This window comes from Populus euphratica, unplaced genomic scaffold, assembly GCF_000495115.2.
Source record: "Populus euphratica unplaced genomic scaffold, PopEup_1.0 scaffold1337.1, whole genome shotgun sequence".
In the NCBI taxonomy this organism is placed as follows: Eukaryota; Viridiplantae; Streptophyta; class Magnoliopsida; order Malpighiales; family Salicaceae; genus Populus; species Populus euphratica.
In genome coordinates this window covers 1-12838 of record NW_011501226.1, presented here as the reverse complement: position 1 = coordinate 12838, position 12838 = coordinate 1, and the positions used below count along the sequence as shown (strand labels likewise).

The window sequence follows — 12838 nt, the reverse complement described above, 5'->3', positions numbered from 1 at the left end:
TTATAGGTATCTTATATTATTAGATACATTATTATAAAAACATATTTTAGTTAAGGAGTTATCGATACTTCAAGTGCAAAATGATGATATAAAACCATGATAAAAATGCACTTTTAAGTACTAATCACACCCCCCAACCAGCTTATTACTAGTCCCTAGTAATCAAAGCGTAAAATAGAAAAACAATTTGTATATTCCACAAAACCCCCAAACCAGCTTATTACTAGTCCCTAGTAAGCAAAGCATTAAAAAAGAAAAACAATTTGCAAATTCCACAAAGCAAGGTATTCATCATTTAACTTCCATTAATCTATCCAGATAAACAAACTCTCGTTAAATTTATATACCAGCTCAATACCTCTAAACAAGATATTCATAAACCTTTCTTTTGTGCTCAATATATCAATACATAATTATGGGGCTTTTCTTGGAAGAAAACAAAATTTTAAGAAGTATTATGATAGACCTTATTAAGAATGGTTACTAAGATGCGTCTCAAGAGTCACTTTAACAAAAGAGCTCCTTTACTCTGCCATCCTAGTAACAACAATTATGCACATGCTTTATGAAATGGAAAACAATTTTTTTTTTATCAACTACTACCCTCATCCCCGAACCAAAACGAGACATTGTCCTCAATGTTCTAAGGTAGAAAGATAGAGTATAGAAGATATCACCTGAAATAACAAACATTGACAAACCTGAAACACACTTAAACAAAAATAAGAAATAACAAAACACAATAATAAAACCAAAAGACACAAAGATTCACAAATGAAGGCTCAAATCCAATCTAAGCTTTTTACGACTTTTCTTAGTTGACCAATTTATGCGACTCATGGAAGGATCAAGTACAGGAATGAAAGATTGTAGTTGATCAATCAATTATTCAGCAATAGCAGCAGAGTTTATGATTTGTCGTGCAAAAGATGTTAGAAATTCTTGTTCCACAGCATGATCAAGAAAAGACAACAACTTATCATAATAACCATTAACATTTAACAAACCTATGGGTTTATAGTGAATGTGCAGTTGAGCCCAAGAGGAAATATGAAAGATCTCTTCCAATGTGCCTAGACCACCTGGTAAAGCAATGAAGGCATCAGCATGGTTAAACATTGCTTTCATTCGAGCCGACATTGTGGAGACCTGAAGTTCCTCTCCAATTGTTTTTCCAATGATGTCCTCTTGTGCTAAAGCTTTGGGAACGACTCCCAAAACTTGACTACCTCCTAAAAATACAGCTATTGACACACCTCCCATTAACCCAAGACTGCCTCCCACATACACTAAATGAATCTTTCTCTCAGCTAGCACTTGACCAAGATGATTTGCTGATTCTAAAAACTCCTTTTCTTTCCTAGGACTAGATCCACCGAAAACACAAATATTTCTTATATGATGACTTAAGGAACTTGTCATTTCTATACACTTCTGTATTTGTTGAATGTATGGGTTGAGTAAAAATGAAAGGAAGGAAGAGAGGGTTTTATAGATGAGAAATTAGAAAGGCAATCATAACACCTATATGTACGCCAGCTGGAGTCTCATAGTCTCTCTTTCTCTTTTTATTTATTTATTTATTTACTTTTGAAAAAGCATGTGTATGTATAGGTAGTTGTGATTGTGGCTCACATCTTCCCTTGGTTTTATGTCCAAGAACGGCTTAAACGCCCTTTATGGGTCGGGGATAGGCTTCCCATCTAGTTTTCTTAAAAACTGGCAAACAGGGTCTTTTTTAGTTAGATTCCCAAGACTAAGTCGATCATGTTCTTTATGAAATAGTGGCCATAAATCATGAATTACACGATGCACATCTCCACTAGAATGCGTCTCAAGAGTCAATAGAAGATTATCTAAAGACTCCTTACTCAGGCCATCCTTAATGAATTGTATTTTATCTTCATGGTTTATAGATATTATTCCTAAAGAACGACATTGTATATTACAAGTCCATTTAGCACATCGATGACAGACTTTCAGTCGTTTTGCACGATGTTTCTTTGCAAAAGTGCTTTTACCTGTTCCAGGCATGTGTGAAATGAAGGAGTTAGAGGACTCACCTGATAATCGAACCTTTGCTTCAATCAACCAGCGAATATCTTCAAGAATTCCATGATTCATTAACAATCTCAATCTTGCACATCGAGCACGGTAAATTTTTGTAACCGCATTCTGAGGCAGAGCGGGAAAATACTTTTTCAATTTTTCAAGATTAGTGTCCATTTTCAAATGAGAATTGGAAAAGAGATTCAAAAAATTGCACAAATATATACACAGATATCAGTTATTGTGGGAAACTGAAAGAACCGACTTAAGTCATGGAGTACCGTTATCCGCCATTTGACCGGGGTGAGAGAAACTAGCAAAAATCACTAAAAAACAAACACAAAAATAATGTGAGAAAAAAAATAATCAACCTTTATCTATAAGATCATTCCAACCAGTTGATTCATTTTCACTAGGAAACTTATCAAAGTAAGCTTTCAAACGATGTCCATTTTCCTTAAAATCATTGTCATTCATTGAATTCTCAATATCACAGGCCCCGTAAGGATTGTTCCATCTTGGTCTTAGCTCTCTAGAGAATGCACGGAGTTGAGAATTATTAAATAAAACTTTTTTACCAGTATCAACTTTTTAACAATTTTCACAAGTTTTGCAGAATGCATGCGTGTCCTTGAACATGGTGGGCCAATAAAATCCATTTTGAAAGATTTTTATAGCTGTCTTTTTTGATGAGAAATAACTTCCACATGCTTCAGAATGACAAAGTTTAATGACACTACCCTCATTGTCGGGAATGATTCTTTGTCTTGGGTACTCCAATCAGCTGGCAAATCTGCTAAAGCAAGAAAATTAATATTTTTATCATACCAAAGCATTGGACTAGGAGAAAGTAAGGATTCGTTAGGAAAGTAATCATTCATTGGTGTGATGTCAGATGTCAAATCTGTTGTCACTGTTGACAAAAGATTCGCATCAACATTTTCGCTGCTTGTTTCATCCGCGATTTCTTCCTCAGAATAAATCATTTGCAAATCTTCAGTTTCATCCAATTCATTTTTACTTAAAGTAGATTCAAGTTGATCATAAACTAATTCCTTAATATGATCTACTTCTTGTAAATCATTATCATCTCCAGGTTGCTTGCAAATGTTGAAAATATTCATCTCCAATGTCATGTTTCCAAATGATAGCTTCATCAGTCCATTCCTACAATTAATCAATGCGTCAGAGGTTGCAAGAAACGGACGTCCTAAAATAACAGGAAATGAATTACATGCTTCAACAGGTTCTGTGTCCAAGACAATAAAATCCACAGGATAAATGAATTTATCGACTTGTACTAACACATCTTCAATTATTCCTCTAGGCATTTTTACAGATCTATCGGCAAGTAAAAGAGATATAGAAGTTGGTTTTAACTCACCTAGATTGAGACTCTGAAAAACTGAATATGGAAGTAAATTCACACTAGCACCGAGATCAAGTAAGGCTCTTTCAATTTTATGCTCTCCAATAAAACAAGAAATTGTAGGACAACCAGGGTCTTTATATTTCAAAGCATTATTGTTCTGAAGAATGGCACTTACTTGTTCGGCTAGAAAGGCTTTCTTTTTCACATTCAGTTTCCTCTTCACAGTGCATAGATCTTTTATGTAAACTAATAATCATTTAAACGGCCTCGTACGTACATATAAGCCACGTTGTTTTTCTGTAAAGTATTTTGTAAAAACTTGAATAATTTTTTATTTTAAATTAAATTTTTTTATTTTTAGATTATTTTAATTTATTTTAAATTAACTTGAATAATTTTTTATTTTAAATTAAATTTTTTTATTTTTAGATTATTTTAATATACTAATATTAAAAATAAATTTTAAAAAATAAAAAATATATTATTTTAATATATTTAAAAAACAAAAAACATTTTTTTAAAAAAACGTACCACGATCCAAAACCTGCCATATTAGATAACTGTGGAGAGCATAAGAATTCGTAATTGATTAACAGCAATATTTAAAGAATAAGATAATAATGTCACTTGAGTTACATCGTATTGACAAGCTGACCTCTCTCTGGGCAATCCGTAAATTCGTCTCCATATGTGAAACGGGACGAGGAAGGGACCGGGGTGTTCTCGGCATTGGACAACCCCTTTATCACCCCCCCTCAATCACCAAAGTCGGGACCAGAAGGAACCGCTCCCTCCCTCCATTCCTGTTTTGTTTTTTCCTCCACAGAACTGGGTGTATTCAGTAAATTGGTGGATTTCAATAATTTTGAGATGAGCGTGGTTAGGAGTGAGGGCAGCTGCGTAGCCATCCGTAATCTCTCCCCTTCAACATCCATCAACCGATCATGCGCTCACGGTTCTGCTTCTTCAGGTATTCTCTTTCTCCTCACTCCCGCATGGCGACCTCTACCATTTGATCCCCTTGCATTGATTAGCTCCTCTGTTTCCATATAGCTTCATGTCCCAAACACACGCGCACACACAGCCATCAACTGCAGTATCAACTTCAATTGACTCGTCGTGTTTTCGATTTCCAGAGCTCTGCGTGTGTTTAATTCTCCATTCATTTGTATTGCAATCAGACACTCTGGATTGTCTTCTCTGTCAAATAATATTCTTCGCCTTGATAATGCAATATCTGATTTGTTTTTTTTCTTTCACGAATTTGTAATCAATGAATTCTGTTAATAATAAAAAAAACTCTCTGCCAAGTGTTTGTGTAATTGGATCTAGATCCGTGTTTTACGAGAACATTACTGGCGATTTAATCTCAATATACTAGGGGTGGACACGGTTTTACCATAAATCTATGCATTGCATGCATCAGAAAATGAACAAATGCTAAACCACTGGATATTTTAACTTAGGCCAGTTTCTTCGCCGGAGACCTTTTTTTTTTTTTTAGAAAGTAGTTCTTATGTAAATTAATTATTTTTCTGTGTTTAGTTATTTGATGGAAAATATTCTTTTTGTATTTGGTTATGTATGAAAATCAAGCTAAAAAACACTTTTTTAAAAGTTTATTTAAAAAATAAAAATAAAATCTAATTTTGTAAATTACTTTAAATAAAATAAATAATAATTAAAAAACAATAACCAACAACTAAAAAAGCTACAGGATAATAAAATTAAAATAAATTTAATATTATAAATTATTTCAAATAAAAAAAATAAAAAACAATATAACCAATTCAAAGAAAAAATTAAATTAAAAAGTTGTTTTGAGAATTTAGAAGGATAAGTTTGAAAATTAAAGGAAAAAATAAATAAATTTAGATGCTCAACTGAAAATCAAGAGGCCACAGACGTTGTTTTGGAATGGAGTTGCCGAGACGATTCTAATATATCAAGAAAAGCTATCTTCGAACACTGCACAATGTCTAAAGTGATGTCTAAATGTTGCCACGTCTAACGTGCTGGAGTGTTCATTGTACCTCTCAATACATTTTTATTTTAAAATTATATTTTATATTTATCAAAATATTAAATTGTTTTTTAGTATTATGAATCTTAGTTTAACAGTTGATTTTAACGACTAATTAATCATTTCACTTTATTTTTTTTAAGATACAAAAAGTGTTTTTCAAGTTTCGAGAAGGAAAACACTCTCCTATATAATTATCAAGAGGCCACAGGCTTGTTTTTTTAATATTAAAAACTATTTTTTATTAACTAATTTCTTTAAAGTTAGATAATTATGAGAAAGAGAAAGTTTGGGAAGTGTTTTGGTTTTTTAAAGTGTGTTTTACAAAACAAATGTCTCTTTAATAAAATATAATTATTATGTAAATATGATAGGTCATTACAGCAAATCTGGGATTAACGTGGAATGAACTGGTTATTTGAATCTGTCCGGATTCGGCGCAATTGAGAGTATAAGAGTAGCTAACTATGAGCGAGGGAGAGGGGGACCAAAGTGCACCGAAAAGGGTACCGAAGCCCATTCTCTCGCGGGCCAGTGACGGTAATTGATTGGACGGGTGTACTTCCCACTAAAAGGTCGCGCAGGTATAGTATAATTGCCAAGCAAAGACCTTCCGTTAAACAAATGACCACCTTTTTTTAAAGGAAAAAAAATTATTTTCGGGGCCCTTTTCTATTTATTTTTTTACTTAGGTTATTTTTAAAAAAATATTTCTATTTATTTTTTTACTTAGGTTATTTTTAAAAAAATACACCGTAAACGCTGGCAGAGAGTGGAGGTTTGTCTCTATTTGCAACCAGGCGCCAAGGGAAAACAACAGCGAACCAGTGCTTTGAGATGATTGGATGGTTTTTTTTTTTTTTAAATAGGGCACCTTGACGCACTTTCCATTATTGGTGCGTGTTGGATCGAGTGCTTACATGGGTACCATATGTTTCCCATGTGGTCGGATTCGTGGTCCCAGATTTCCTGCTCAGCGTGTGTCTCACTCTCTGTACTGTTTGACTGGCATCAGGCATTGAGACGAAAAGGATGGTAAAATACCACTGGACTATTTATATACGCGCGTATTTGTACGAGGACATAGCACAAACCTCCCTATCGTCTCGAGCAAAACTAGAAAAGAAGTTTTTAAAAATATTTAAGAAATATTATTTTTATTATTTTCATGTATATCTGTAAATGGAGTTTTGAGCAATCTTAATTTTATATTTGGATTTTTTTATTAAATAAAGATAATTTTTATTTTACAAAGTATAATTGATAAACTCTTGCAGCTTTTTTTGTCAAGTGAATCTTGTATCATTGCTAAAGTTACCTATAGCTTAAGTCAGCTCTAGTTTGTAGGTCCCCACTGCCATTTCAATGACAAGACTGGTTAGGTAGCAGACTGCTCCATGCCTATCACCAGAAATATGTTTCTTTTCATTGTCTTGTGCTGTAATAAGCTTATGTCACGTAGGATTCATCACCTTAAACTTCACTTTTTAGAATTGGGAGAGTTGCCTTTCCGTATTGCTGATATGAAATGCTTTGGCGTGGTTGTGAAACCAGGTGGCTAAAGATTGTCTTGCTTTGCGTGTTGGTAGCCTTTTATTTTTCCTCGTTCGTTCTTGTATTTCGGGCTAAAATAATGGCTGGAAATATCTTGCTAATCGTCATTGGTTGCTGAAGTGATTGTTGTACTTGATAATTGAAGCAAGGATTTTTATGGTTGTATGCAGATGATGATGCAACTTGTGGGACACCTACTTGGATCGGTAAGGGCCTCACCTGTGTTTGCTTCAAGCGAAAGGGAGCGTATGAACGAATTTGCATTAACTTGACCCCTCGACAGGCAAGTGAACACCTAATAAGAAACATTTTGTATTGAAGGAATAAAAAAGATGGTTTTTGTTGGTTTTTCCTGTTGTTTTTGCAACTATTTTTCTTTTCTTCTAACACTGAACTCTAAACATCTGGCTTATGTCAATTCCTACCTGTAAAAAGGCCTTCCTTTGTCATTCATGGGCCAAATGGAGCTGAGCTATGTGATGCTCCAACTTGGTCTGCTCTGTCAAACTTGGAAGTTCAACTTGATAAAGCTGGTTTCAATAGTTTGATCAATCATCCTTCACTGCAATGCTTCTTGACAAACCTAGAGTCCTAGTCCTTGTTGTTTAAGTCTCTTGTCTCTGTCAGGGGTTGCTTTCACTTTGCAATTAGTTAAGCAAGATCAATGATATACGGTCACAAATGCAGGCAAATAGAAGTATAGGACACACTGAGATTTACTCATTGTCCTCCCATGTCAGCCATATGTGCCGTGCATTACCAATTTCATTTGTTTATTCTTAGAGAGTTCTCCATGCTTGCATTGTCACTAAAATGCCTTTGATTATACAGGTCGTGTAGAAATAGGGCTCGATTTTACCCTAAACTGTACCTTTAATCTGGTTTATCCGCAATCATGAAATTGAGACTTCATAGAAGTTTATTATTGCTTTTCCAGTTTTGTGATCTGTTGCACTTTATTATTGCTTTTCCAGTTTTGTGATCTGTTGCACTCCTCTCCCTCTCCCTCTCCCTCTCCCTCCCCCCCTCTCTCTTTTCTGTTTATGAAAATCCACCATGATAGATTAGTTTTAAATTCCGCAGGAAGAAAGATTCAAAAGGTTGAAGCATAGAATGAAGGTTTATTTTGATGCTTCCAGACCAGATCACCAGGTATGGTTTTATTTCCTTTTTAAAATTATTGGAATTTTCTTAGGAGCACCTAACTCCTGACTTGACAACTTTGTTTCATATCTTAAGCCAGAGATATGGATGGGGATATCTGATAGAATTAAATTGGTAACTTAGATGCAGTGGTTAAAACTAAAATCCTAAAACTGCATCCTGCTTTTAAATTTTTCTGCCAGAAAACTTGGCCAATTAATAAGTGAAGTTTCATGAGAACAGGATGCTTTGAGAGCTCTATGGTCTGCCACGTATCCTGATCAGGAACTAAATGGATTAATATCTGATCAATGGAAAGAAATGGGGTGGCAGGGAAGAGATCCATCAACTGATTTCAGGTTGTTTTTTCTGCTTGTCATCCGTTCAGCATATCTGGTGTAATTATTTTCACTTATTTAGCTGAGCATTTTTCCCTGGTGAACAGAGGAGCTGGGTTCATTTCTTTGGAGAATCTATTATTCTTTGCAAAGACATTTTCAGTAAGATACTTACCTGGCTGTCCAGAGATGTTTGAATAAATTGGCTGAACCCTTGGCTACATCAGACTGTGTTTTGCAATAACATCTTCTTCTTCTTCTTTCGTTACAGACATCATTTCAACATTTGCTAAAAAAGCAAGGAGGAAAAAGATCTGCTTGGGAGTATCCATTTGCTGTTGCTGGTGTAAATATCACATTTATGATTATGCAGATGCTCGATCTTGATGCCTGTGAGTGTGAAATGAATAGTTTTTCTTCAGAATTTCACATCAACTGCATCTTGACAAACATCATGATTACTCTCATCCTTTAATCTCTTCCCAAATTTTGATCTTCTATGGCCTCGTGCTTCTAGAATATCTACATGAACCGACAAATGTCTTTATTTTGGCCTTAATTTCCTGTATCTTTTACACCCATTTTAATTTGGCAAACTTATTTGTTTGCAGTGAAAACTAGAAGAACATTTGTCAGATCGGTTTTCTTACAGATGCTATCAGGTAAGAAGCAAGAGCTATATCCAGTAAAATATTAAGGTCATACAATCATAAATCCTAACAAACCCTATGCAGCTCCGATACATTAGAAAGGCTAAGAATAGTTGTCATTGTGTAAACGAAGTCATTTAACCTTGTGATGTTGAAGTGGCTGAAAGTAGAATTGGCTACTTAGCTTTGTCAGTAACCCAGGGATATATAAATTCACTTGTTTATATGGCTGCCCAGTGACTAGTCCATGTGTTTTCAGAAAATGAATGGGCATTTGACCTGCTCTATTGCGTGGCGTTTGTGGTCATGGACAAGCAATGGCTAGAGAGAAATGCTACATACATGGAGTTCAATGTGAGAATCTATACAATCTACTTTGTTCCTTTTGTGTTCATAGAGATACATGATTTAGGTCTGTTTATCAGTATACCAATACTTCGTGGTCACTTCAATTCAAATTTCATGAATCCCCTCAGGACATTATCCTTGTATGTTTATGTATTAGGATATCTTAAAATCTACTCGAGCTCAGGTGGAGAGAGAACTTCTAATGGATGATGTCTTGCGGATTGAAGACATGCCTTCTTATAGCCTTCTTATTTAGCATTAACCTCCGTCAGTTTCAGGCCATGCGGGTTCAGACCACTCATGTATTTATTTAACATTTAAGTTGCAAGTCCTTTTCTTTTTACCTTCATCCAATCCATCTCCTCTCGTGTTAAGTTAATTTGCGACCCTATTGTTTCGATACATATCAAAATCTAATGGGTATAATCTGTCACTCCAACTACAACATTTTGTTTTAAAGTTGTTTGAGGTGGGCAAAGATGCAGAGTTATGATACTGATTAGTTTTCTACTAGAATTTTGTACGGGTTGAATAAAAAAAATTTAAACATGCAAAAAAAATACATTTTATTTTAAATAACTTAAGTTTATTTGTGTTAACCCAGGATGGAAAGAGAACTGAAAGCAAAACTTTGAATTCCATCTCTGACATTTGTATTTTCCAGGAAAAGAAAAGAGAGGAAAATTGAGTTTTGGGAGTCCCAGGAGGGATTCATAGACAGATTGCTTTGAGAGAGTGACCAGAGATCTATGATTGAGTATTTGAAATACCATTAATGATAAGAATGACAAGATAAAGAGTAAACTAGAATTAAACGATAGAGTAAAGTACAATTCTAAAACTAATTCCTGTATAATTGGTTTTGCCAATATCGTTATGGAAGATGAGCAATCGAATTAGGCTCCACAGATGAAAGTTCAGCGAGCAAAAAACATGATGCGACCCCAAGGATGTAAAAGAATAAGAATACACGCTATACTGTGAAAATCACATGCACCAGACAGAAACAATTCTTCTTTTGTACAGTACAGAGAAGCTTTACGGTCAAACACGTAACATGGCCTATGTATATACCCTGAACTCTTCAAATCTTGTCGAAGGAAAAGTTCATCCTATTTTTACGGATACCTATGATATATTCTGTACAAAGCATAAATCATATGTCTCAAGCATGACTTCCTAGCACTAAGTTATTCACATAAACCTGTATAAAAAAGCTTGCAATTTCAGTTACAGTTTCAAGCAGGGTGCTGAACAGAGGAAACTAAAAGCAATAATTATATATGAGGAGAAATATTTACATAACCAAAAATAGTGGACCTGTTCCACCTTCCTTGTAGGCATCTGGAACACTGGAGTAACAGTAGAAGTTATTGGACATTTCCCAGCTCCAGTCCTGTTTTCTGGACACGGCAAGAGGAAGCCACCGGTTTATCCGAACATAGTGCTCCCTGATCTTTCCTCCACCAATCATACTAGTCACGATGGAATAACAGCATTCATGACCACCCCAGACCTTGTCGCCAGGATCTGCAGTTTGGCTTCCATCTTGATGAAAGTAGCGGTGCATTGGAGGGCCATTGCCTTTCCAGCAGGGATCAAGATTGCGCCAGTATTCTGGTGCCACCTGTGGGCGCATTGATATTTGTCAAACTAAATGGGCTAGTAAAGAAAGGGTAGCGATGAGACTCAAGCAAGATATGAACTAAACTTGAGAAACAAAGTCAAAAGGTTGATGATTGTCCAAATTGAGAATTATTGGTGTAGATGTCATTCACAACATTAGATGCAGAAATTATTGGAATGATTGGAAAATCCACCAGAGAAAAAGGCTTTGAATTACCAAGAGCTTTCACCAAGTGGGAAAATGTAGTAAAGCAGGTTATCACATAAACAAGTGAGAAAGGATTCCAAGGATTAATCATGAGAACATGTGCACTGAAACATGACATCCCCCAGAATTGGAATGAATTTTATCACAAGGCTGCTTTGCATGCAGGTATTTGTAATCAAACAATAAACAAAATGGCAAAGAGCTTTGGCTTAGTAAACTATTAAATCCTTCCATAATTAACACTTTCTAAGGCCAGCAAGCTTAACTTTGTTGAATCATCAATGCACTATACCATGAAAATTTAGGCACCATATTGATGGCAAAAAAATTCACAACCTGACTTGGGTTTAACTAAAAGTATAGAAGAAGCATGCCTTGGTAAAATGAAAATCCCAGACATGATCACACAGATCATCCTTCACGATTCGAGTCTGACATAACAACAAACAAAACAATCACTTTGGTCGGGTCTCCCCAAGCACATTCGCATGTAAAACATGTATGCACAAGTTTCTGCTTGAGTGGGGACTCTATGAAATGGAAAAGGAGATAGAGAGTGGGGAATAGGGACCCAGGTTATTCGATACTCACACGTTTACCATCCATAACAGATAGTGAATAGGCATCTAACTTGGAAACTCCCCGGACAAGAGACAAGCGCGGTAAGTGTGCCTTCCCATGCCACAATTCCTCACACTAAAACAGACAGCAAAAGTGGAATTCAAATTTCATAATGGACAAATAAATTATTCCCAACAAACAATGCAGCAGTTTTTCATCATGAACACAGACAGTAACATGGACCATAGAACTGGAATGGACGCTTCCTGATAGCACAATAAAATTCTTTGTTCAGAAAGGAAAGGATGTTCAGTTTGCGGGATTAGCAAAAGGCACCGAGACCCATCAAAATTTCATTGGAAATGGTAGCCTTCTCAAACCTGCAACGAGGTGCTAACCTCAAGGTCCCCCCCCACCCCCAGCCACCACCAACGACTTCGTTCTGCATACTATTCGTTCCACTTACCTTAACTTTACATTCTCCCTACCTTACACTCTAACTTAACAGCACATTAATCTTTTGTTTATTAGCATAAGTCATTGACGAAAAGATCAAAGCAAGCAAACTAACAAATAATAATTAATTAAAGACTTAGCTACAGAACCTCAAAATTCCCCAATTAAATAAATGATAATCAAACCCATCACAGTATCGGAACAAACATCAATTAAGAAGGAAAGAAGAAAAACACCTTGGAGGTCCAGAGAAGATCACTAGAAGCAACACGGTTCCAGCTACGAGAGACGACGAGGCATCGCACCACGCTGCGTGCATCGAGGTTGTTCAAAACCCTCAACATCAAGTCCCTACCAAGCAGATCCAATGGGTCTTGACAAAGGGGAAGGCCTCCTTCCTCTCTAATCTTCTTTCTTTTCCTTTCCCGTTCCTTTCCCATCGTCTCCATCGCTAAAGCCAATCCCTCGTCCATATCCTTACTTTGGTTCTCCTGTAATTCTTGATTGTTG

The 12838-nt window shown here is 35.7% G+C and overlaps 2 protein-coding genes across 3 annotated transcripts; one reads left to right on the top strand and one right to left on the bottom strand.

Annotated features, from left to right (window-relative positions):
• Positions 1 to 4131: 4131 nt before the first annotated feature.
• On the top strand, positions 4132 to 9955 carry LOC105117488 (ELMO domain-containing protein C-like). 2 transcript variants are annotated; one of them, XM_011015158.1, is made up of 9 exons: positions 4132 to 4391; positions 7169 to 7281; positions 8082 to 8150; positions 8385 to 8500; positions 8587 to 8641; positions 8751 to 8871; positions 9091 to 9141; positions 9389 to 9483; positions 9635 to 9955. In XM_011015158.1, exons 1-9 carry the CDS (start codon positions 4292 to 4294, stop codon positions 9731 to 9733), a joined length of 819 nt encoding a protein of 272 aa, XP_011013460.1. In that variant the 5' UTR covers positions 4132 to 4291; the 3' UTR covers positions 9734 to 9955. The 2 variants fall into 2 exon arrangements, with proteins under 2 accessions (XP_011013460.1, XP_011013459.1); XM_011015157.1 differs by lacking the exon at positions 4132 to 4391 and adding an exon at positions 6736 to 6998.
• A 521-nt stretch (positions 9956 to 10476) lies between these two features.
• LOC105117487 (uncharacterized) lies at positions 10477 to 12832 on the bottom strand. The gene is made up of 4 exons (XM_011015156.1): positions 12565 to 12832; positions 11903 to 12007; positions 11686 to 11742; positions 10477 to 11104 (listed from the first exon to the last, which is right to left on the bottom strand). The coding sequence occupies exons 1-4, from the start codon at positions 12799 to 12801 to the stop codon at positions 10775 to 10777; spliced, it is 729 nt and encodes a 242-aa protein (XP_011013458.1). The 5' UTR covers positions 12802 to 12832; the 3' UTR covers positions 10477 to 10774.
• Positions 12833 to 12838: the final 6 nt, after the last annotated feature.

Excerpts from the sequence above, each read along its gene's own strand:
- LOC105117488 (XM_011015157.1), top strand. The coding sequence starts at position 6,842 with ATGCCTATCACCAGAAATATGTTTCTTTTCATTGTCTTGTGCTGTAAT. Across the intron at positions 8,151-8,384 it reads CTTCCAGACCAGATCACCAG|GATGCTTTGAGAGCTCTATG; the intron begins GTATGGTTTTAT and ends TCATGAGAACAG. Across the intron at positions 9,142-9,388 it reads TTTCTTACAGATGCTATCAG|AAAATGAATGGGCATTTGAC; the intron begins GTAAGAAGCAAG and ends ATGTGTTTTCAG.
- LOC105117487 (XM_011015156.1), bottom strand. The coding sequence starts at position 12,801 with ATGGACGAGGGATTGGCTTTAGCGATGGAGACGATGGGAAAGGAACGG. Across the intron at positions 11,743-11,902 it reads CTGTTATGGATGGTAAACGT|ACTCGAATCGTGAAGGATGA; the intron begins GTGAGTATCGAA and ends TTGTTATGTCAG. Across the intron at positions 11,105-11,685 it reads GGGATTTTCATTTTACCAAG|GTGGCACCAGAATACTGGCG; the intron begins GCATGCTTCTTC and ends ATGCGCCCACAG.